This window comes from Thermobia domestica, chromosome 15 (assembly GCF_964235325.1).
Source record: "Thermobia domestica chromosome 15, izTheDome1.hap1.1, whole genome shotgun sequence".
NCBI lineage: Eukaryota > Metazoa > Arthropoda > Insecta > Zygentoma > Lepismatidae > Thermobia > Thermobia domestica.
Window position 1 is genome coordinate 142,133,481 of NC_137468.1, and position 22,527 is coordinate 142,156,007.

Sequence of the window (22,527 nt, forward strand, 5' to 3'; positions counted from 1 at the left end):
CCAACTCCTCTCTTCCCAGTAATTTCGTCACTGACAGAATCATATATTTCTCCATCAAATTAAAGTATCTACCCGTATTTACAGAACCATTCTCCATGGCTATCTCGCCGGGACCTTTGGCTGTCATACAACCCCAAATGATTTGAGATCAGTCTTCTTTTTGCACTTTCAGTGCCTTACATTCAGATTTAAATTTTTCTTCTGGCGTTCTGGGCACCATTACAGGCCGATTAGAGAATACCTGAAAGGTTGTCTCATATGAAAAAGGACGAATTCCGACATTTTTTCGGTCCAATGCAAATTATATTTCACCCATTCGTATCCTTCCTTTCGATTGGCAGCAGTCAGAAGTAGCTTTTGGGCCGCAAAGCGCAACCTTCTCCCCACTTCGATGAGAGTTCGTTTTATTGTTGCTATAGACACTTCTTTAACCAAAAGATCTCGTACCTTCTCTTCTGTTCACTCTTGAAAGTTTCACCAACCGGCGAAAAGCACGATTGTTAAGAACAGATTGTCAAGAACAAGAACACGAAGAGCACGATTGTCAAGAACTGCTACAATCACGATCGCACACTTGTTTCATTTCTAGCAAACACAAATAAATTATCTTCTAGCGAACGCAGGAAACATACAAACCGTGCTGTATGCAGATGATACAAGCTTGTTACAGAGAAAGTATAAAGGAATTAAAACAATATGTGACAAATGTTCAAGAAAATATCAAATGATTGTTTGAAGTAAAAGGATTGATATTAAATGAGTCAAAAACAAAATACAAGGGGGGACCCAAAAGAAACTGGACTTTGTTCTAAAAAAAAATAATTTATTGTTTTTTACAAAATACTTTCAGTCTCCTTCAAAGTGATCTCCATTAGATGCGATGATATTCTCGTCTTCTTTTTCACTGTTTGAAGCATCTCAGGAACTCTTCAAGTTTGATATCATCCAGTGCCCTCTGCTAAGCTCTTTACACACCCTCCACATCAAAATGCTCCCCTTCTTTTCTTTTTTCTTTTTTTAAATATTTTCATTCTCGGGAAAAAAGTCTCACGGAACTAGGCCTGTTAAATACTGGGGATATGGAACGATAGCCTTCTCGTGAGAGCCCAAGCATCCAGATCCTGTGTGAGCAGTTGAGAAACAAACTTAGCGGCAACGCGTCTCTTTTACAAACCCTCATCAAAAATCCGCTGACACGAGCTCCAACTCACTCCTGTCTGTTCTGAAATCTCGTCGATCGCGAAACAACGATCCTTGTTGATTTTGTGGCGGATTTTTTCATTGTTTTCCAGGTTTTGAGATGATGATGAGCGCCCAGAACGAGCATGATCTTCAACATTGATCTCATCATGTTTAAACCACTCCAACCACTCGAAAACTTGTGTGGGCTGATAGCGTCCTTCTTGAAAGCCTGTTAAAGCATTTGGTAATCTTCCGCTGCAAGCAAGAAGCAAATTTTCTATCATAGTTTTTGTTCCTTTAAATCTCTCTCAACAATTTCGCAGACGGCAAACGAGAACAGTTGAGAAAAACAACACTACAATCAAACATTATGCAGACGTCGTTTGAGTAACTGATTTAAGAAGGTCTCTACTAGACCTACCTAGCGGAAAAATTCTCTACTACGCCTAGGAACAGCTGCACGCTTTCAGTCCGTTTTTTTTTGGGGGGGGGGGTCTCCCCTCGTATGTATTCTTCCACCAAAAAAAGCCAAAGTAGTTTTAATACAACATAGCCCATAACTAAATTCTTGGGGTTGAAAATAAACGAAAAGTTAGACCAGATGAAACATATACTATGATCATCATTTTCATAGGTATTCTGCAATTATTAGCAGGTCATTTGCCGCAGCCGCATGCTCTACGATCTTTAACTAAACTCTTCATGTTTACGTACAATTTTTGTATTTTAATACCGACAATCAATTGTAGCCTCATTAGCTTTCCCTCTCTTTCCTACCACCATACCCATGTCCATCGTTCATGATACAGTTTCTCTTCAGCTAATGTCCCAACCAGTTTCTCTTACTCTTTTTAACTAAAAATGAAGTACAGTTTTTATTAAACATGGCGTGTCTTTTTCTTAGGACCTTAAGAATTAATGTTATTTTTTGGTATAAAAATTGATCAGAGCTAAGATGATGGAATCCTCAATTTTTAAAACATTTCTCACTTCTACAGTAAACGGTACCACTAGAATTATTTATATGTACTGTATTACATACTCTTACGTTGAACTTACTCTTCTGTGGGTTTAGGCTTTCCTTCTGAATGTCAGTATTTTTTCAATGAATAATAATAATAATAATAATAATAATAATAATAATAATAATAATAATAATAATAATAATAATAATAATAATAATAATAAAAGTTGCTGTTGGAATAAACATTATGGGTGTGTCTGAGAGTGAGAGAGAGAGAGAGAGAGAAAAGGAAGTTTCGTAGAGTGCGGAAACAACTAAAAACATGAATTTGAAGGTAGAAGCGAGAACCCATGTCCTTGAGATATTCATTATGAATAATCGTGAAGCTCTTTCCTTGTATTCATTTGCATTTGGATGGCTTTCCTTCTCTCTTCTGATAGAAGGGAACTCGCGGTATCACACGGAAATATAGGGTCACGTGTTGGTTCAAGGCCTCAATGAACAAAGCCCCCTTACAGAGCATTCACTCTTCACTAGAGATGATAAGTAAAGATAAGCCATCCATATACATGACCAACTTATAACACCCTGCATAATTGCTAATGGTTTCATGCATTTTGCATTACTGAAGTAGAAAAATGAGAAATGAGGGAGATAACCCTTACATAATATGATAATTTGAATGTATCAATATACGTACTTCAGAAATTATCTTTATTAACGTCTTATTCGTGGAAGATAGCAAAACTTTTTGCACTTTATTCTAGATACTATTGTCCGGAACTGGTAAATAAAACATACGTGATTTTGTGATAAATGTTAATAAAATGCTCTTTTATAAAATATTGTAAAGTATTGCCTCATTTTTCGCTTTAGTAACGGTTGCCAGGGAGATAGTAGCTCAACATTACACTTCTCGTTTCTGGTTTGAATGTCAGGGCTGGAAAAAGTCATAAGTTTTTGGTGTAATGATTGTGACGGGATTTCAGTACAAACCTTCATGGCCGAAACTTCCCACAACAACACCGCGGATGAACGTCTCACTGGTCATAAACCTTGCGGATGAAGTCATGAGGGACGAAATATCGTCTACAACTAAACCTCGCCTAGGCAAACTGCACCGTAACTATTTCTTCGGTATGGAATAGGTATCAGCGTGCGGGCGCCAACAGTTTGCCTATCCGGATAACGGTGAGGTTCACTGCAGGAGTTGTACTTACATAGCTTAAGATGTGGACTCGACCCGGAGCCTAATTTGTCACCTGGATGATTTCAACTCCACATAGAAAGAAATGATACTATTAATACAACTCAAGCTTAACACAGGCCAGTGGTTCTAGTATGACTTCCACTTGGCCGAGCTATCTCAGCATCAAGGGTCAAGTATTGTGGCTCACTCGGCTCGGTATTACCGGTTTGACACAGAATCGGAGTTGAATTGTGTTAAAATAACACTCCGGTGATGTTAAAGAACAAGTTGAATGAAACAAGAAACACGAAAGAAAAGAATTAGTACAACCAATATTGGTTGGTATAATGAATAAAGTTATCTTCTGTCCACGGACTACTCTGGAGACAAGGAGAAACCCTGTTAGCACATTAAGGATTATTGTGCACGTAATTATGGTGCAACGTATGCAGAAAGATGAGGATCTGCATATATCCAGGTATAAGAACTGCCTTACAATCTGGATTATCATGAAGCATTTAATGCCTATTAACTGCGAGTAACAATGAGAGCAGAGTATTTAAGCGTGGATTCAAAATACTGTACTGTATATTTGATTTCATTCCTTTCAACAAAATGAAACATATAGAGAGAAATATGTTGGTTATATACTTCGTCCGAAGAGTCTCTGAATCAGTGGTTTCCAATCTTGGGGCACGCTCCTTGTATGGAATTGAACAGTATCCAAAGGGTGCTAACAAGCTGCCGTCAGAAATAAACTGCAATCATAATTGAAACTGTTAAAAATGTTGTAACAAAGAGGCGTTAAATTAAGTACCGTAAAAGCACAAAATAACTATTGAATAGGCACTATGGTTTCATTAAGAACAAATCTGATATAAAAAAAATAAAATTCTGCACTACAATAGTTTGTTGGTGTCTTGAAAATAAACATAAATTAATGAGAACATCGTTATTATTATTATCGAGGTATTTCCCTTCTGTCAATGTCCTATAAAATCCTCTCAAATATTCTATTAACAAGATTAACACCATACGCAGACGAAATTATTGGAAATTATCAGTGCGGATTTAGACGAAATCGATCAACTATCGAACAAATATTTACCATTTGACAAATACTCGAAAAGAAGTTGGAGTACAGTACCCCGGTACATCAACTATTTATTGATTTTAGAAAGGCATACGATTTGGTTAGGAGAGAAACATTGCACAACATTCTTACAGGATTGGGGATACAAAAGAAACTAATTAGATCAATTGAGATATTTTAAATGAATCCCAAAGTAAAGTCTGGGTAGAAAAATTCTTGTCCACGAGCTTTTACGTAGAGAATGGCTTGAAACAAGGAGATGCACTGTCGCCATTATTATTCAACTTTTTCTTGAAGTACGCTATCAGAAAAATCAAAGGTAGCAACCAGGGCCTAGAGTTGAACGGTATTCACCAGGTTATGGCGTATGCTGATGATGTAAATTTAATAGGGGATAATAGGAGAACAATAGAAAGAAATGCAGAGGTCTTATTAAATGCTTGCAGGGGCATGGATTTAGAAGTAAATGCTGAGAAAACTAAATACATGGAAGTTCATCGGGATTGTAATACGGCATATAATGGATGCGTTAAAATATCAAATAATACTTTTGATAAAGTGAATACTTTCAAATATCTAGGAACAATATTAACAAATGAAAACCATATTCACGAAGAAATTAAATGTCGACTAAAAGCAGGGAATTCGTGTTATTATTCAGTTCAAAATCTCTTGTCGTCGCGAATTCTGTTGAGGAATGTGAAGCTTAAAATATATAAAACGGTAATCATGGCTGTTGTTATTTATGGTTGCGAAACATGGTCGTTTACTCTGAGGGAAGAATGTAGAGTGGAAGTATTTGGCAACAAGATCCTGAGACGAATATTCGAACCCAAGTGGAACGGGAATGGGCAAAGGTCTAAACTTCATAACGGGGAACTATATAATTTATACGGTTTACCCAACATTGTTAGGGGCATCAAATCTAGGAGGCTCAGATGAGTAGGTCATGTAGCCAGGATGGAAGAAAGTAGGAACGCTTTCAAAGTTTTTAACTAGAAGACCAATCGGAAAACTACCATTAGGAAGACCTAGGGCCAGATGAGAAGACAATAATAAGATGGATCTCGCAGAAATAGGAATACAAAGTAGAAAATTTATCTAGTTGGCTAAGGATAGTAATCAATGGGGAGCTTTTGTGAACGCGGCATTGAACCAACGGGTTCCATAGGCCATAGAGTTATCTTATTATTATTATTGTTATTATTATTGAAATTTGAGATTTTAAACTAACAATGTATTCGGTTTTCTGTAATCTTTCACGAAAAATAGTTTTGTGAGTATATAAATTTTCTGATAAAATTTACATCAGCGGAAGTTCTGCCATCCGTCTTTGATGTTACACTTGTTGTCAAATCCACGGTCTTCAAACCGGGGCTAAACCAAGAAGAAAATTAACATGCGTTTGATTATATTTCCGGTCATTTTTCACTATTCTTCTTCCATTAGCGAAGTGTGGTTGCCAAATTGCTACAGTAAAGTCCATTATGTTCTTCATCCTCTCCAACTATATTTCATTCTTTGTAACCACTTATAAAAATACTGTATGTGACTGCTTTATTGTCCTTCGTAATAGTAATTTCTGTTAAATATCAAATAAAATGTGATATTTAATTTTGTAAAACATACTTGTTTAGCAACTATAAAGAATACAACTCCAATTGTGTGTTACTAAACTGATTCTGTGGCATACCATGTCCTCTTTCCAGGCCATTACCCAGAAACTTACAATAGTAAGTAAGAATAAATTCTAAGTTTTTTTCTAACATAATCGAATCCAGTCTCAGAATAATATTTTAGAAGGAGAAGAATCACTTGTATTACAAACATAACATTCTTAGCGATTAGGAATGACAATTATTTTCAAAGGTAGGCTTGTAAAGCACAGCCATAAGATGTAAAATTCAGATAAACAAATAATCAAGCGCTTGTACTAAAAAAAATGCGAGCTCCTTCGTGGCTTAGCGGTTAGTGTACCCGACTTTGGCGTGGGAGACCCTGGTTCGACTCCCGGTGGGAGCTCATTTGGTTCGGATTCCACGTTAATCAGTAGATCACGTCTCATATAGCCCCGCTGCTGAAAGGGCCGTTAAATTCAAAATCAACTCGACTCAAAATAAATGCCTCTGTTTTATTACTACTGATTTTAAAATTATAAATAATTTGTCTTAGGCTATATATGTTAAGTATGAATTTTGTTTCTTTCTTTTTTTATTTAGTTTCTTTCTTAACATTTTTCACTCTATTAAATTTTCTAGGTTTCAATATTACGGTATTTAGGAAAGTATAAAGCAATATAATGTAATTTACAACATTCTTTAGTATTCAATTTCCTTATCAATGCGATTATCTGATATATTGTAAGACGCCATTTTATCGTCGAATAAGATGTAGTAAAGAAGTTAATTAAAATTAGAATGCATTTTAAAATATGGTGCAGTGTTAAGATAAAATTAATGAGAAATTTTAATGAGAAACGAACAGTTGTACTGCACATTTTTAAAACTACGATTGGAAAATAATTATTCTTGTGCTGCTAATACTGTATATCCGTGTTGAGAAGGTCGTTTAAATTCCGTCAGGCGGAAGCTTCGTGGCAAATCAATCAGTGATTCATATTCATGAAAATCTGAATCGAATTCCGTTGACGTCATTTATCGACGTAGGGATATTTAAATATGTTGCTATCTATTGTATTTCCCTTCTCTATCCTAACCCAGTTCCTCTTACGTATTTTATTACGCCCTCTGCATGAAACAGTTTTGATTTTAATCAACAGGCTGATCGAGTCGAAATATATATATAATATATATATTGTCCATGCAGAGAAGCATCAGCACTGCATAATAAGTACTACAGCAGTGGTCGCCAAACTTATGAAGCGTCTGAGCTATTATACCGTTTTTAAATCGTACTGCCATCTACCAACCAAAAGAACTACGAACTTTTTTTAAAAAAAATCTTACATCTAGTTGTTGAATATAAACTTACATTTCTAGTAAATACAAAATCAAACTACCCAAGTCAGCAAATGTCTAATGAACATAGGAAAAACATAACTTCCACAACCACACGCGTATAAAATCAAGTGTGAGATGAGGCTGACAATGTCAGTTGCGGGGGAGGAACAAGCAGTTGTTGTCGTCAGCGCTTCCCGTCGTTAGCGTCAGTTCAGTGGAGGAATCAAAGTTAGCCAACCGGAGCGTTAACGCGAACTACTATAAATCATGATCGACGGTTTGGGGGATCACTGACTACAGTATATTTCACGAACGCTTAATTAGCCTGACTATGTAGGCAACCAAACCCACCACTTAGTTATGTTGGTTGCATAAGCAGTTGGGACAGTACAAAAATAGGCCTGAAGTATGTAATTTAGATTTACCCTGACAATAAGATAAAGTACTGGTGTAAATGAAAAGGAAATATTTAGTTTTACGTCCCACGTTATGCCGGTTATGCTAAAGGAGATGGTGATGATGAGAAATGAATGAAATGGTGAAATGAAGAAAGTAGGAGGAAACGAGAGAACCCCGAGAAAACCCACGAGCACAGTGTTTGTCCATCACAAAGTCCACACGGCGCGAGCTGGGATCGAACCAGGGACCCCAAGCACCGGAGGTAAACGCTTTACCACTAAGCCACCGCGCCGCCCAAAAATACTGCTTTTATATAATATGATTCAAATTTTAAACTTAACTCCCAGCAAATGCTATGATCAACCAGCGTTTTATTTTTTTACTGAAGTTCGCTTCCTTCTCATCCAAGTCACTCTCGACTCTCCACGCTTTGCTTGGTAGGGCCTAAATACCAAAGCACCTGTGCCCCATCCTATTCCGAACCAGTATCTAGCAACAAGATACATACACGCTAATAATTTCACTTTAATTTTAGCGGAAATATTCTTATCGTACTGTAATTTGTGTGTGTGGGGGGGGGGGGTCTAAAAACAGCTTCTGCAGTAAGCCACTGTATTGCAGTACACACCATAGCGACAGAACACTATCTGAGACCAAATTAGTACAGCACATAAACATAGATTGGGACTGATAATGAATTGCAGTAATTCACAAATAGAGTAATCCAAGACAGAAGTGATAGGTAAAAAGGAAACTTTACTGTATCTCACGCATAATAATTTGAATGATTACGTTGATATGCTTCAAAATTTAATAGCTGTGAAGTAGCCCAATTGGTTCTGTCTACATAATGACCACGCGTCGATTGAGGCTTCTCCTCATACGTACTTGAACATGGGCCTCTTAAACGAAAGTCGGGAGCCTCTCCTTTTATTAGCGCACAAGGTGCTGGCTTTTCTTCAAGAGGAAGAGAGGCGATTAATTCCTCAATAGAATGACACCTCTGTCATTCGTTGGGTACCAAAGGTTATGGTTGCTCTGAAGTCTTGACGACGGAACATCTCTTCGAGTTGTCTTCTTGGCACGGCAAAAGCTTCACTTTCCACCTATGTTCTGTCCTGTGTTATTTCCTTGCTCTGGAGCTTTGTATAAACCACAATGATGTTTCTTCCGTATACTCCGCACGTATTGGCTACCTCATTGTTTCTCAAAGTGGGCGTTCTGATTTCCACAGGGAGTGCTGCAACAAAACGGAATTATTGTGGTGCGATAGACTAAGTTTTAGGGAACATTGGAGATTCCTTGACCTGTTAGACCTTTATATTATCATTGAACGATATTCTCCTTATTATTAGCCGTCGATAAGAAAAACGTCGACAGAATATAATACGAAGTATTGTATATTGTTTAAACGTTGTAACTCTTGTACTAGCTCTGTTAGAACAACAGATAATTGTTCAAGCTATTGTATTACACAATATAGACTTCGTATTTGTATTCCTAAAAGTTTCTAAGATTTGCCACTTCTCGTTTGCTATTTACTTTTACTTGTGGGGTGGTGAAATATTTGCTTTCAGTTATGTTCCTAGTTAGTCTTGGTATTTTTCAATATAGAGATTTTTACAATAGAACAAAATTTTATATTCATTGATGAAATATTAAACATGCAAAAATTATCAATAGTAATTTGTGCTTCTTTACTGATCAGCTACTTAATAAAACTTAAATATTTATTGCATTTATCTCCTGAGCTTTATATCAATTTTGTAATTATGAAAGATACCCAACCAACATAAAAATTTGGTTATTATAGCTTCGGAGATTTTATTTTCCCTTATCTGAGAGTTTCACGTGCCTGTCTGGTAGAATAAAATAAGTTTTAGGTGAACCTTAGTAATCTGAAATAGATTCCGAATGCAATCCTGGTTTAATTTATTCCAATCAGACATTTGTGTATTTTGTATTCAAGCCAGACGTAAAATATTTAGATAAATTTATAAAACACAAAATTTGAATATTTACAAAATAATAATAATTTCGACGTTATATTCTTGGTGTAGTAAATCTTGTTTTATTGCCTTCTTCCCGGATATAAGATATGTAAGTTTTTTCGTTTCTGCAAAGATGAACGTTTCGGTTCCTTTAACTACAATGTAACTTTTCAAATGTAAAAAAAGTTTAAATTCAATTCTTAAATATTATGAGTACCCTCTTTTGTAACCTTTTGTATATACAGGCCTCTTTTTATACGGTTGAACTTTTAATGTTTTTATGAATGTTCTACCTTAAGATATCGTCTACATCTATTATCTTCAGAAATTTCATAAATTTGTTAATTCTTTTTTTTCTTTTCTGTATGTCTTTTTAGGTGCGAAGTTTCTCTCAGCTCCGAAACGAATTTGCGGACGTAGATACGTTTTACCTATGTACGGGAGAGGGACCAATGCGTTCGATTGGCCGAAGAAGTAGAGCTACCAAGTCTTTAGAGGACAGAGAGAAAAAGAGATCCAGAAGCAAGAGCAGAAGGATCTACAGCGAACCAGATCTACGAGGAGCCGGTAAATGAACTTCCCTTAATTTTCTACATTGTTTTCATAATTTCTGGGTCGTATTTAACCATATTAACTCGTGTAATTTGCGTCATCGCATAATTTTCTGCATCCCAATTTATATGGTTATTTGTGTTTTATTTCTGCCCAATGTATTTTACGCACCGTTTTAAAGAAAACTTATTTCCAATTCAACGACTATCTATGGAATAGTTAGTTATTTCTTCGAGATCAATTTTCGCTTTCCACATATTGTTTATCTATCGGTACCAATAAGAAATGTTAGTCTATTTACTTTGCATTCATTATGATTGCCATACATTTAATTATTGACAATTCAACCAATCTATGTATATAAATAACAGTGAAAGTGACTATGTTTGTGACTTAATAACTCTTGAATCACCCGACCGATCTCTACCAAATTTACAACATAGATGAGGTTCGGGACTAGGATGCTTTTTATAGTTTCATTTTGACGGTGCAACTTAGGGGAGGGGAGATATATAAAATTGATCGATCGAAAATGATTGATATTAATGTCGAATCCATAGTTTTCGGGGTCGCTGAGATAAACAGTGACACTTCCGATGTCGTTTACATCCAATTTTACACCCACAACTTGGAGGAGAAGGATCGAAAATGACCGATATCAGAGAGCGCCTCAGTGATAGTAAAGAAGTTATTGACTGACGGAACATATTGTATTGTTATTTTTTCGTATTTCAACCCAACGAAACGTTTTCAACCGTTATAAAACTATTAACATTTTATTTTTCACAATATGCAAGGTTAGCAAGCTATCTATTTTTTTTTAATTTCTCACAGTATGTAAGTAACTATGAAAAAATACCAACAATATGGCGTGTTTAACAAGAAAAGACTTTTGCATACTGTGCAGGATAAAAGTTTATCACTTAGCGAATTATTATTTGTGAACTGAAGTTTGCATGTGAAGCTAAAATAAATAAATATAAGAAACTTGGATGCAAACTCGTGAGCAGCTGCTGGTGTTGCATATGAAAGCAAACTTCCACTTAGGAAAAAAATGAATCAATATTTGTTATTTTCGAACTTTTCCTTGGCCATATTACAGTGTTGTGATGTCGAAAACTGAAAAAGAATGCATAATAGCTATAGGTAAGCTAAAGATTGTCTTCGCCTTGTTTGACGTCAAACACGATTCTGAATATAAAGGAATCTCCTTTCCTTTAAGAAAATAAAAAAGCTAACCATTAATATTAGGGAAAAGGCGGGAGATGTGACGTTGAGTCTCACTGCAGTGACCTTCGCTATGTTTCATACAAATATACTGTATAATCTGGAATTTAACTTTCTTTGTTCACATGAATTCAGTATCTTGATTTTCTTCATAAATCCTGTATTACTTTTTATTATCCTTTAAAGAATACAGAGTGAATCAGAAAAAGAAGACTCGAATCTAAGTGTTTGTGTATTTTATATTACCTTAAGAAGTCAGTGGCAGAGCGTTCACCTCTGGTGCATGGGATCCCTGGTTCGATCCCAGTTCACACCAAATGAACTTCGTGGTGGACAAACACCGTGTGCGTAGGTTTCCTCAGGATTCTTTTGTTTCCTCCTACTTTATTCATTCCGTCATTACATTCATTTCTCATCATCACCGTCCCATTTAGCCTAGTCGACATAAACATGGGACGTAAAAATCAAAGATTTCTTAAGAACTGTTTCCTGCCAAAGCAATATAACTAAGAAGTGTGAGAAAAAGAATCCTTTTATGAACTCTCCCCGTTGATCTAGTGGTTTGTGCCCTCCAGCCTGGTCTATGGATAGTGCGTGCGCCTTTGGTGTACGTGGTCCCAGTTTCTATTTCCGGTGGGAGAGCCTTTGGAATTTTAACTGTCCTCGATGTTTCTGTGTTCGTGTTCCTCTCGTTATTGATTACTGGAAAATCGAGTAAAATGAACTAAAACATAATGATAAGTTGTTAAGCAAATCGCAGAAGAAAAAAGTGGCTAGCACGCTCACCTTTGGAGCACATGGTCACGAATTCAATTCATAGTGAGAGAGCATTGAAACTTGATCATATTATGGTTGTTTGGATTCCGCCTTAAACTGTAGATCCACGTTTTATATAGCCTAAGCTGAAATGAGACCCTAAGCTTTAACCAAGCAAACGTCGTTACCAAAGATTTCTGAGAATTTCTCGGTAAAATCAGAAAAATCAATTTCCACCGTCATCATCAATATTCTCACCTCGGGCTTTATGTAAGATTTCAACGATTTTTTATTGTTAAAAGCACTGCTGAAAGCCCGTAGACTGTAGTGTTTAAGAACTGTTTCAATTCAGCTTTTTTGGAGATAAAACACTACCTTTTTATCTGCAATTTTATTTTATGGGAAGAGGTTGATATCGCAAGGAGCTAAGTAAAAAGAATAGATTTGGTGCAGGAACGATATTCATGCTTTCTGCTTGAAAGTAACCTCATAACGAGGAATAAACTTCGCTACAATAACTTCTCATGTTCAGTCATTCGCTAGAATGTGTTTATATGTCCCGTATGATTCTCTAATTGTATTACAAACATCACGGATTGTCTATCATCTATCCTCAAGAATAAGTTCAAACACTTTTTTCGCGTTTCCGGAGTTGTGCATGATAATAGTTGATTTGTTATTGTTCACCTTCTCACAATAATCAATTTGTGGTTTTATAACACTTCTAAATGATGTCCCAACAATAGCAATGGACTTAATATGCTTAAAAGAATGTCGTTTTGGATAAGAATGATTAATATTTTTACGTCACAACAATGTGAAAATGTTACAATAACAAAATGATGCTACTTCCCACAAGATGATTGTCTTGCTGTGTGAGAAATTCGCGGATGAAGTCCTGTTTTGAAGTCATGATCAGAGTTGCCCAGTTATGCAATGTAACTTTACTCCTTGCTAGTATTTCTTGTTGGGAGTTTTGAAATCTCAAACGTCTACGTACCGTACATACCGAACAGTGCAGGAATTCAAGGAGAGAATTCAACGTGTCATCAGTTACATCGGTGAACAAATATGTACAGCAGTAATTTTAAATTAAATCGAGAAAGTGAAGTTCTGCATAAAAGTCGTTGGTGACACATTCTGAATGATATATTTCATTTTTAAGTCGGAGTATTTCCCCATTGTAATAACGTAAAAATCTTTACAATTTTCTAAAAATATACAGTATTTTATTAAGCATATTGATTCCGCCTCTTTTTAATGAGACACCTTTTATCTTGTAACATATAGGCGCTTATAAAATTTCGACTTTTTTCTTTATCTGGACAAAGGGAAGTATTTTGCAGTTGTTTATACTGAAAGTAGGTGGGGAATTCAAATTCCTCGTTACGCTTTGACTTTCTGACCCTGATCATAAAATTTCACGTATTGTCAATAATTAACATGAGGTATGAAGCTTTCCTCGAATAAAAAACCGAGAAGTTGTTCTAATGTTACTTTAAACAGCACATTATCTCTCATGTTGCTTGATGGTGAAAAGAGAAATCATCAACCAATCCTCAATCTTGGGCTGTGAAATGTCCTTGTGAAACTCTTTCTTCTTCAGACAAGCACATAACTTAAAAACAACAACTGGTACGTTATATTTTGTATATATGCATATTTTATGTAAAAAAAAAAACTAAAAGAAATCATTGCTAATATTTATAATATTATCTTTCTTCCTTTCAGATTACTCGCTGGTGGAAGTGTTGAAGGATGACACTCCACGAGAAGAGCCAATCCGTCTTTCCATTCGAGGGCTCAGAAGAACTTTCTACCCTCCAATCCATCATCCTCCACCGGACACAGCGCCGCCGGAAAAGAAACTTCAACTCGAATGGGTGTATCCTTCCAGTTTTATAAAGAATACAAATATTTTGGTAAAACATTTTACATGATAATGATAAAAGTATTCTTTCTTTCTAGAAAGGCTCCCTTCAATCCGAGCCTGATACATTTCTGAAAGATAATTGCTCATTGGGAGGTAAGTGGCTCTATTACAAGGCATTTCTCTATGCAGGGGCGTCATTTCGGGCGAACAGGGAGCAATCACTTCCCCCTGAGTTTGAGAAATACATACTTTTCAATCAATTGTATACTAAGATACAAATAAAAAACGTAAAACGTTTATGTAGGTAGAGTATTTTGTCCCTCCCCTAGCACAATCTGATATGGCGCTGCTGCATCTATGCCGAGAAGTGTCCCTGGATTGATCTCAGAAAGTATGAGCCTGTGATGCACAATTATCCGTGTGCTGGTGAACCTGTGGTTCGACTTTACTGTATGTGAGCCTCTGGTTCTTTGAATTTATTGTTCGTCTACTTTAAATTACATTATAAAAGAGGACGTTAAACATTTTATTTAATTTCACTTTAACATATAAATTTGGTAAAGAGTTGTTAGTTGGTACAGGTTATCAGGAAAAGGTCTTGATTTTAGTGAACTTTTTTTCAAAGAATAGCTTTGTCATAATTGGTGAAATGAGGAGTGTGGAATGGAATAGGAGAATCAAAAAAATCACAAACCGAAATCTTTCTCTATTTCCGGTTGCCTGCAGTACAGTATCTGTGTTGTCGATTTACTTGAGCAAGGTTCTCGAATGTGACAGACTATTTCGTCCTATATTCAAGTAGTGACGCTTCCCTCATCAGTTCCATTTGAGCTTACTTAGTATCAACTTAGTTTTGCAGGAGTTTTCCATACTTTCAATTGAGATACGCACCAATAGCATGTTTGGTGTTAGATTATCTAAATTGTCAAGTTTGTCGGCATTCTTTTAACTTTATCGTGAAGTCTGTAATTGTACGTAGTTTGTAGCACTCATCTCTTTCGTACAAGAAATCCATCGGCTCTAACGTTGTTTATCCGAAACGTTATAACAACAAGTGTGAGGTGTGGAGGTGCTCCATCTTGCTGAAAGTGAACAGTTATTCACTAAAACGACTGCAGAAAATCTAAGCTTCATTTTAAGCATTCCTTAAGTAAATAAAGACTCTGCGACTCCAACTTAGATTAAAGAAAGCCTTAACAAATACTTTGTCTTTAATTTGTTTAGCAGTTAGTTTTAAAAATCTTTTCAAAACTTAAAAGATTGTTTTCAACCACCACCAATTTGTGTTATGAACCAGACATGTAAATTCGCAGATCAATCCTTATTTCAAGCTTTCAGCTAATGTTTGAACTAATTCTATCAATACTTTTGTGTCAAACTTGAACTCTACGATAAAACTTCTAGAAAACGAATAACGGACGAAGCAACACATATTCTTCATATCGTAGCCTCTCATAAAATACCCATACATAATTTTCTCTTTTGAAGAGAAATTTTACGATATTTGTATATCTTAAATATTTCTATATTCTTATTTGTCATAAATATCAGTTACCTATAGAAAAATTTGCAATATCAAGGTATTGCCTACCTGCAGTTGCATGTGGCTTTCTGTTAAAGTCGGAAAGTACAACGTAAGTACTTTCGCAATATAGTCTCGATTTAAGATTGCAGATTGGATAATTTAATTGGTTTTGAAAAGCATATCAATTACTGTTATTTATTTATTTAGTCTTATTTTACATGGCGAAGTTAAGGCTAATCATGCCTTGTCTCCCACTTGACCATGCAAACATCAGGATTAATATAATAATATTAAGTATTTATAGAAAAATAATTGAAAAACCACACATTGAAAAGACCAAGATTACGCTCCAATCATAAGCACACACACTCATATATATATTAATAATGAACATAACACATAATATATACAGATACATTTAGTACAATACGACAAACAAATAGATAGTAAGAATAATAAAAACCAGGATTGAGATTGTTTTGGAACTGTATCGTACAGGCCTCCCTAGACTCACAGAAGACATAATAATCGGATAGCAACATCAATTAATACAGCTGTACTCTATAAACCTTAAGTTATAGCACTGCATAAGACAGAATAATCAGAATATAAGAATAGTATAAATAAAGTATTAAATATTCATTTTATTTTTTTAGAAAGAAAAACACATTAGAAAATTAATAAACGGTTTTCATTTCTTTTCTGACAACTAATTTTCATAGAGTGGTGACTTTTTAAAAAACAGTGTGTACTTGCAGCCAAGGAGTCCGTCCAATTTCCAACATAGTTCTTCGAACTTGACATATATGAAAGTGTCCTCTTGAAACAAATATACCGAATTTGAATTCCTATTATACTGTATTGAGCACTTCTGTGATAGATTGTATTGCAATTCATATTTTCTTTACAAGTAGACTCACAGTTGGTGTTATAGTGCTGAAGTGTCCCATTTCCTTTACAAGTAATTTCATAGTTGGTATTATAGTTCTGACGTGCCCGAATTCCTTCGCAAGTAATCTCACAGTTGGTATTGCAGTTCTGAATTGCCTTATTCCCGTTGAGAGTAATTTCATAGTTGGTATTATGGTTCTGATGTGACCTTTCCTTCGCAAGTAATCATCAGAATGGTAGTTGACAAACATCATCCTAGCAGCACATTTGGAAGACTCCACGTAGGCTAATGGTCGTCGTGTTTGGAAATTGGTAATTGCAAAAAAAAAAAAAAAAAAAAAAAAAAAGTATAACAATATTTTGATTAATGTAGTTTAAAGTGCATGTTAGCCCAGCAACAGTTTGCCTTCATTTATCCAACAGTTTTGATCTCGCATTCCCAATTGCAATTTCACTTTTTTCATAAGTTATGTTAGCAATTGAGTTGGTTGACAAATACTCGGCAAAGCTGCTAATCACAACATATGGCCAGCGTTGGCATTTGGATAATCTACTGTCTGTGTGGCTAGGAAATATAAATAATATATAAGAATAATAAAATTTCACTGATAGCTAATTTGTCTCGTACTTCATAAGCTCACATGCACTATGAAATAGTTTTTGTCTTGAAGTAACTGTTCTATTTAAGATCGCCCTAAGTAGTTTTATTTTGGATTTGTCTTTTCTTGCTCATTTCCCTATCAGAATACTTCCAATCCAGTTCTGAAATTATGTAGTTTATTTCTCAAGATCTGAACCATTTTCTATTCTGTTTTCAATTGTCTTCCCTATTCATTCTCTCTCTTCTCTTTTTCCCTCTACTTTCCCATTGATTGATTACTAATTAATTCATCAACTAGTACATGCATTGTTTCCTTAACTCTGTGTAACAGATTCGGTTATAGGGGCGTCGACACGAAAAAGAATCTGTGGGTACTGCCAACCGGAGAGTTAATGTACTACGTAGCTGCTGTAGTAGTCTTGTACGATAGAGACGAAGAACTTCAGAGGCATTACTTAGGACACACCGAAGACATCCAATGGTGAGTAGAGACAATATTTTTCTACTATAAATTTATTGTATATTAACAATATCTAATTAGGTTAGAACTGTATTAAAACCCTTCTTTTTGTCATATAATGCTTGTGCTTACGCGAAAAACCTGTTGTATTGTATGTTCCTGAAATAAAACTAGGTAATTTCATTCCAAACACAAAATTGGTCTCAGAAAGCTTACTAGGAAAAGAAATCTGCAATGCCTGCAGTAGAAAAATTGTCATTACCTAACCTCTATACAATACATGAAAGAAGACGTCCTAATTGACTGACTTATTAATGTGTAGGTTAAACTGCTTAAGCTAGAATCTTGAAATTTGGCAAATACATAGAATTCGTGACGTAAAATACCACTAAGAAAGTATCTTCGAAAATTTGACGAGGAAGGAGAGAAAACAAGAGTGGCAACTGTTATAATAAGATGTCCATATCTCGAGATCTCATAAGTTTAGAGACAATAAAATTAATATTTGGACTTGTCATTTAAAGTAATCAAGTGATTTTTCATATTTGATGTAGAAGTGAGGAAAGCAGGTAAGATAGCTTACTAATATGGGTCGAACATTAAAATATGCTGAAACAGTCTTTCGTTTACTTAAAATAAAAAGGCAAAACAAAGAACTTCATGTCTCTAAATTTAATGGATATCGAGTTAGACACCTTTACTTGGGTGAAATGGGATTGTACAATTTCTATATAATGTGTAATGTTCATATCTCGGAATCCCTTCGGTTTAGAGAAATGAAATTTGTTATTTAGAGTTATCATTTATAATAATTAAGGACACGCTTCTTTGTTTCTTGATATTGGACATAGAAAGAGAGACAAAGGGGTGGGAACTGGTAGAGCTCGTGCCTCGCTGCCATCTTCAATCGCTCAGCCAGGCAGAAGTTTGTCGATAATGCATGAAATGTGCCTAAAAGAGTCACACACATCAGAGTATAAATGTAATAGTTAAACCTGATTCTTGCTGTGTGAAGAACGAGAACTTACGCTATATACTAAAAGTGGGATCAACATATATGTCTTATCATCACGGAAAAACGGATGAACGGTTTGAAATTAATTTTTGAATATGGTTAAATCTACCTTGAATTGAGTTTTTATCACATGACTTTTACTAAAATGCTTATCCTAAGGGCGAAGAGGAAGGTCAAAATGTATGTTTAAAAAAATACAGTATCCGAGAAAGCTTGAAAGTTAGGGAGCTGAAACACTGTATATAAAATCCTCTTTAAAAATAAATGGACATATTACTCAGAGCTTTTCAAAATTCAACTTTTCGGTGGGAGACGGGATGAGTTCAATTTCTATATTTTCTCAAGATATAAAAATGTCGTCGAGATTCTATGTCTCGTCGTCACGAGAAAACGGCTTAACTGTTTCCAGAGAATTATTAAACGTAGTTAACACTTGGTTCGACCCGGGTATTTATGCCGTCACTTTCATTAAAATTAGATAAGGAAGAAGGATTTAAAAGGTATGCGAAAAATAGAATATCTCATGAGTCTATCATATTAGGAAGGTGAAAATTGTTACATAAACTCCTTATATAAAAAAAAGTGTACACAATGTATTACCATATTTGTTAATGTGGTCACCATTGAAACGAGAAATTGTTAATCTCTACTACTTCTAGTTTAAATAGAGAGCTAACTATTCGATTCCTCAAGAGCACTTCTCGCTATCTCTTACCGTTTTTGTTCTATGACGATCAATGTTGAAACTAGAAGATTAATTCTATTTTTGCTTTGGCTAGAAGGTTAATCCAGTAGATGGAACATATTGTTGAGTCGCTAAATCGATTAAAGAAAGCTTCTACTCACTATTTCTTACCATTTTTACTCAATGGAAATCAATATTGAAACTAGATGTAGTAATAAGTTTCTAGCATTTCTGATTTAAATAGAGAAATGTACATGGAGAATCAAAATTTCAGTTGGAGTAGTAGTCTGAAGAAGGAAGTGATATACTTCCGAAACTGTAACATTTCTAGTTAAATTTAATAACGATTATAGACAGCCTTGTAAGAAAGTTGTATTTAGTTTGTGTTTAAGATGGACACAAGGCCTTTTTATCATAATATCCATGGAATATTTTGTTTCGAAAACTATTTAACTTTACAGAAGTTATCGTTTTGATGTAACTAAAATGAATATAGAAGAAATGTAGATTTTAGAAGAGTACAGTTTAGATTTCGTTCGGAAGGTGAAATTGATGATTCAGATTTAGATCCTGATTTTGAAATTTAAAGAGCAGACTAGTACACAAACAGTGCAGTGCCGTGCCATGGAAATTAATCGCCCGGGGCGAGAGTATACAACTGCGCCCTACCCGTATATATGAGTGAAGTCGACAGACTAACTGCGAAGCGCAAGAAAAATTTCAAAAATAAACCCTGCTTTTCCTTCATTTTGAGCACTCTTTATTACTTTTTCCTTCCATTTTATATATATAAATTCTCTTTTTCCTCCTGAATTTTGCGCCCTCATACTTCGGCGCCCGGGGCCGTCGCCTCGCTCGCCCCCAACATCACGATACTGTACATGAGAACACCCATATGAACATATTTGTACGAGGCCCATTCAGAAAGTAACTTTGCCATGCGTCCCATAGCTAGGAAACCGTATGTGGCGCGCAGCGACTGTCTTGACGTAAGAGAATAAGGTCTTAGCTTGGCGTATGCTCCAGAGGAACTTCTTAGTGCTTTCAGAAGCGTCATGGCAGTGGTTGAAGATGGAAATGGGTTCCTATTCCAGCTCCCGCCGCATGTGAAGTGCGAGCAGTTATCAAGTTTTTGAATGCACAGGGCATAGTGCCGATTGAAATCCATCGTCAGTTGTGTCAGATCTATGGACCTAATGTCATGAGCAAGCAGATCGTGCGTTACTGGTGTAGACATTTTGCAGCAGGACGCTAAAATGTGCATGATGAGGAGCACAGTTGGAGGTCAACCATCATCACAGACGATCTTGTGAACTTTGTTCGGGAAAACATCATGCAGAATCGTCGCTTCACAGTAACGGAACTCAGCAGTCAGTTCCCGTATATTTCCCGCTCCTTATTACACACCATTGTCACTGCTCACACTTCACACGCAGGGGGAGTATTATTTTTCTATTGTAATTTTTTTTTTCGTTTGTTCAAAAAGTACATATTTCAAACAACAGTGTAGCGAACTACCCCTTCTGACATCACCAAATTACATATTCATAATAAAATCTAAAGTCCAAAAACTTGTTTGCAATGCTTTTAGTGCGTCTATTATTATTTAGCAATGTGCTATATTTTTTTAAAAAAAAATCCTAAAAACCCCAGGATACTAGAATAAACAAGGTTAGATTAGCCCAGGATCGAAAGTGTTAAATACAATGTGCGGATAATCACAAAACGGGTTTTTATTGCATTGCAATACACGCAGTGTTGCCAGATCTACTGATTTTGCAGGAGATCTCCTGCTTTTTCTACGTTCTACTGATCTACTGCGAAAGAAAATGAAAAGTTAACAATCTCCTGCTTTTTCCTTACTTCGAGAAGTTGAAAAAATATATTACTAATAATATTGAATTTTCAATGTTACCTCACATAAAAAGACGAAATTTCTCTGTTACACAAAGCTCTATAGAGCTTTACTGTATATATGAATCCAAAGAATACAACTGTACGTCATCTTCTATATGCATTATGGTTAGCGTTTTTATGACTTTCTGTAAGATTTACAAATAAGCGTTGTTTAGATTGGGACTTGGGTTGGAAGAGTGGCTTAGATCGTTTCTCCACGATCGTCAGCAAGAAATCGTTTTACGCCGTGATCACGTGTGACTACACCATGTAGCTACGTTATCGCTACGTGCATGAAAAGTCATTTTCCCACTCCACTTTGCTCTTTCACTACGTTTTACTTCACACATGTGTGTATCAAATAATATTAATATAAATCGGGACTTTTCCCTTTTATTTGCTCAATGTAGTTCATCGGAAATGAATTCTGGACTGCTTGTTTTGACTACTGCCCTCTTAATAATGGCAAATGTTATTACCCCCCCCCCCGGATTCACATTCAAACGCCACCACTGTATGTGTCTACTGCTTTCTTCTGTTTCTTATCTTCGAATCTCCTGCTTTTCCAACTGACTCGTCTGGCAACACTGAATACACGTAGATTTCACCAGTTATGCTGATGTCTAGTAGCGTCTTCGAATCTCTTCTGCACGATTCATTTTATTTAGAAACAATAGAAATATTTATTTACTTATAAAAACAAAAAAAACTTAATAAAATTATTTGTTTAAAAGATTGCATCTAAATTTGAGAATGAAAATAAGTATTACAACAAAGAAAAACATACATTACACAACGAAAAAGTAAACCATCTGCTCCCCCTTGTCATACTTCGTAACACAAGGCAGATTCCCTCCATCCCCCTTGCTGCGTTACGTAATATGTAGATGACCCCTTAGGCTAAAAGAGACAGGTCACTAATGAAAGTGAATGATGTAAGAATTGGTGGAATGAGAAAATTGGAGAAAACAAGAGAACGCATGGACGCAATGTTTACCACAAACTTACTTGACCTGAGATCGAATCAGGAACCCCTAACACCAGAAATGAATGTTTTACCACTAACTCGTGTCGCAATTAGAACGTTTGAATTACTTTATTTATTAAGCTTATCTCAACACTCCATTGTTTCAAGTGTTAATTCAAGGAAAGGTATCCGTTCTTCTACAAATTAAGATAGAGATCATGTTCCTACTTGTTATTTATTAACTCGTTTCTAAAGCAGAATATGAGAAACTTATTAATCAGTCGTTGTCCCATGCTATCGG

At 35.6% G+C, this 22,527-nt stretch overlaps 1 protein-coding gene across 3 annotated transcripts in view; it reads left to right on the forward strand.

Annotated features, from left to right (window-relative positions):
• Window positions 1-22,527, forward strand: part of DCX-EMAP (Doublecortin-domain-containing echinoderm-microtubule-associated protein) — a 386,324-nt gene that overhangs the window by 196,358 nt on the left and 167,439 nt on the right. For all 3 annotated transcript variants that reach the window (XM_081740217.1, XM_081740218.1, XM_081740219.1), the window contains exons 4-6: window positions 10,156-10,345; window positions 14,045-14,198; window positions 17,535-17,684. In XM_081740217.1, coding sequence (XP_081596343.1) covers window positions 10,156-10,345; window positions 14,045-14,198; window positions 17,535-17,684 — 494 coding nt within the window. The remainder of the gene's footprint in view (window positions 1-10,155; window positions 10,346-14,044; window positions 14,199-17,534; window positions 17,685-22,527) is intronic.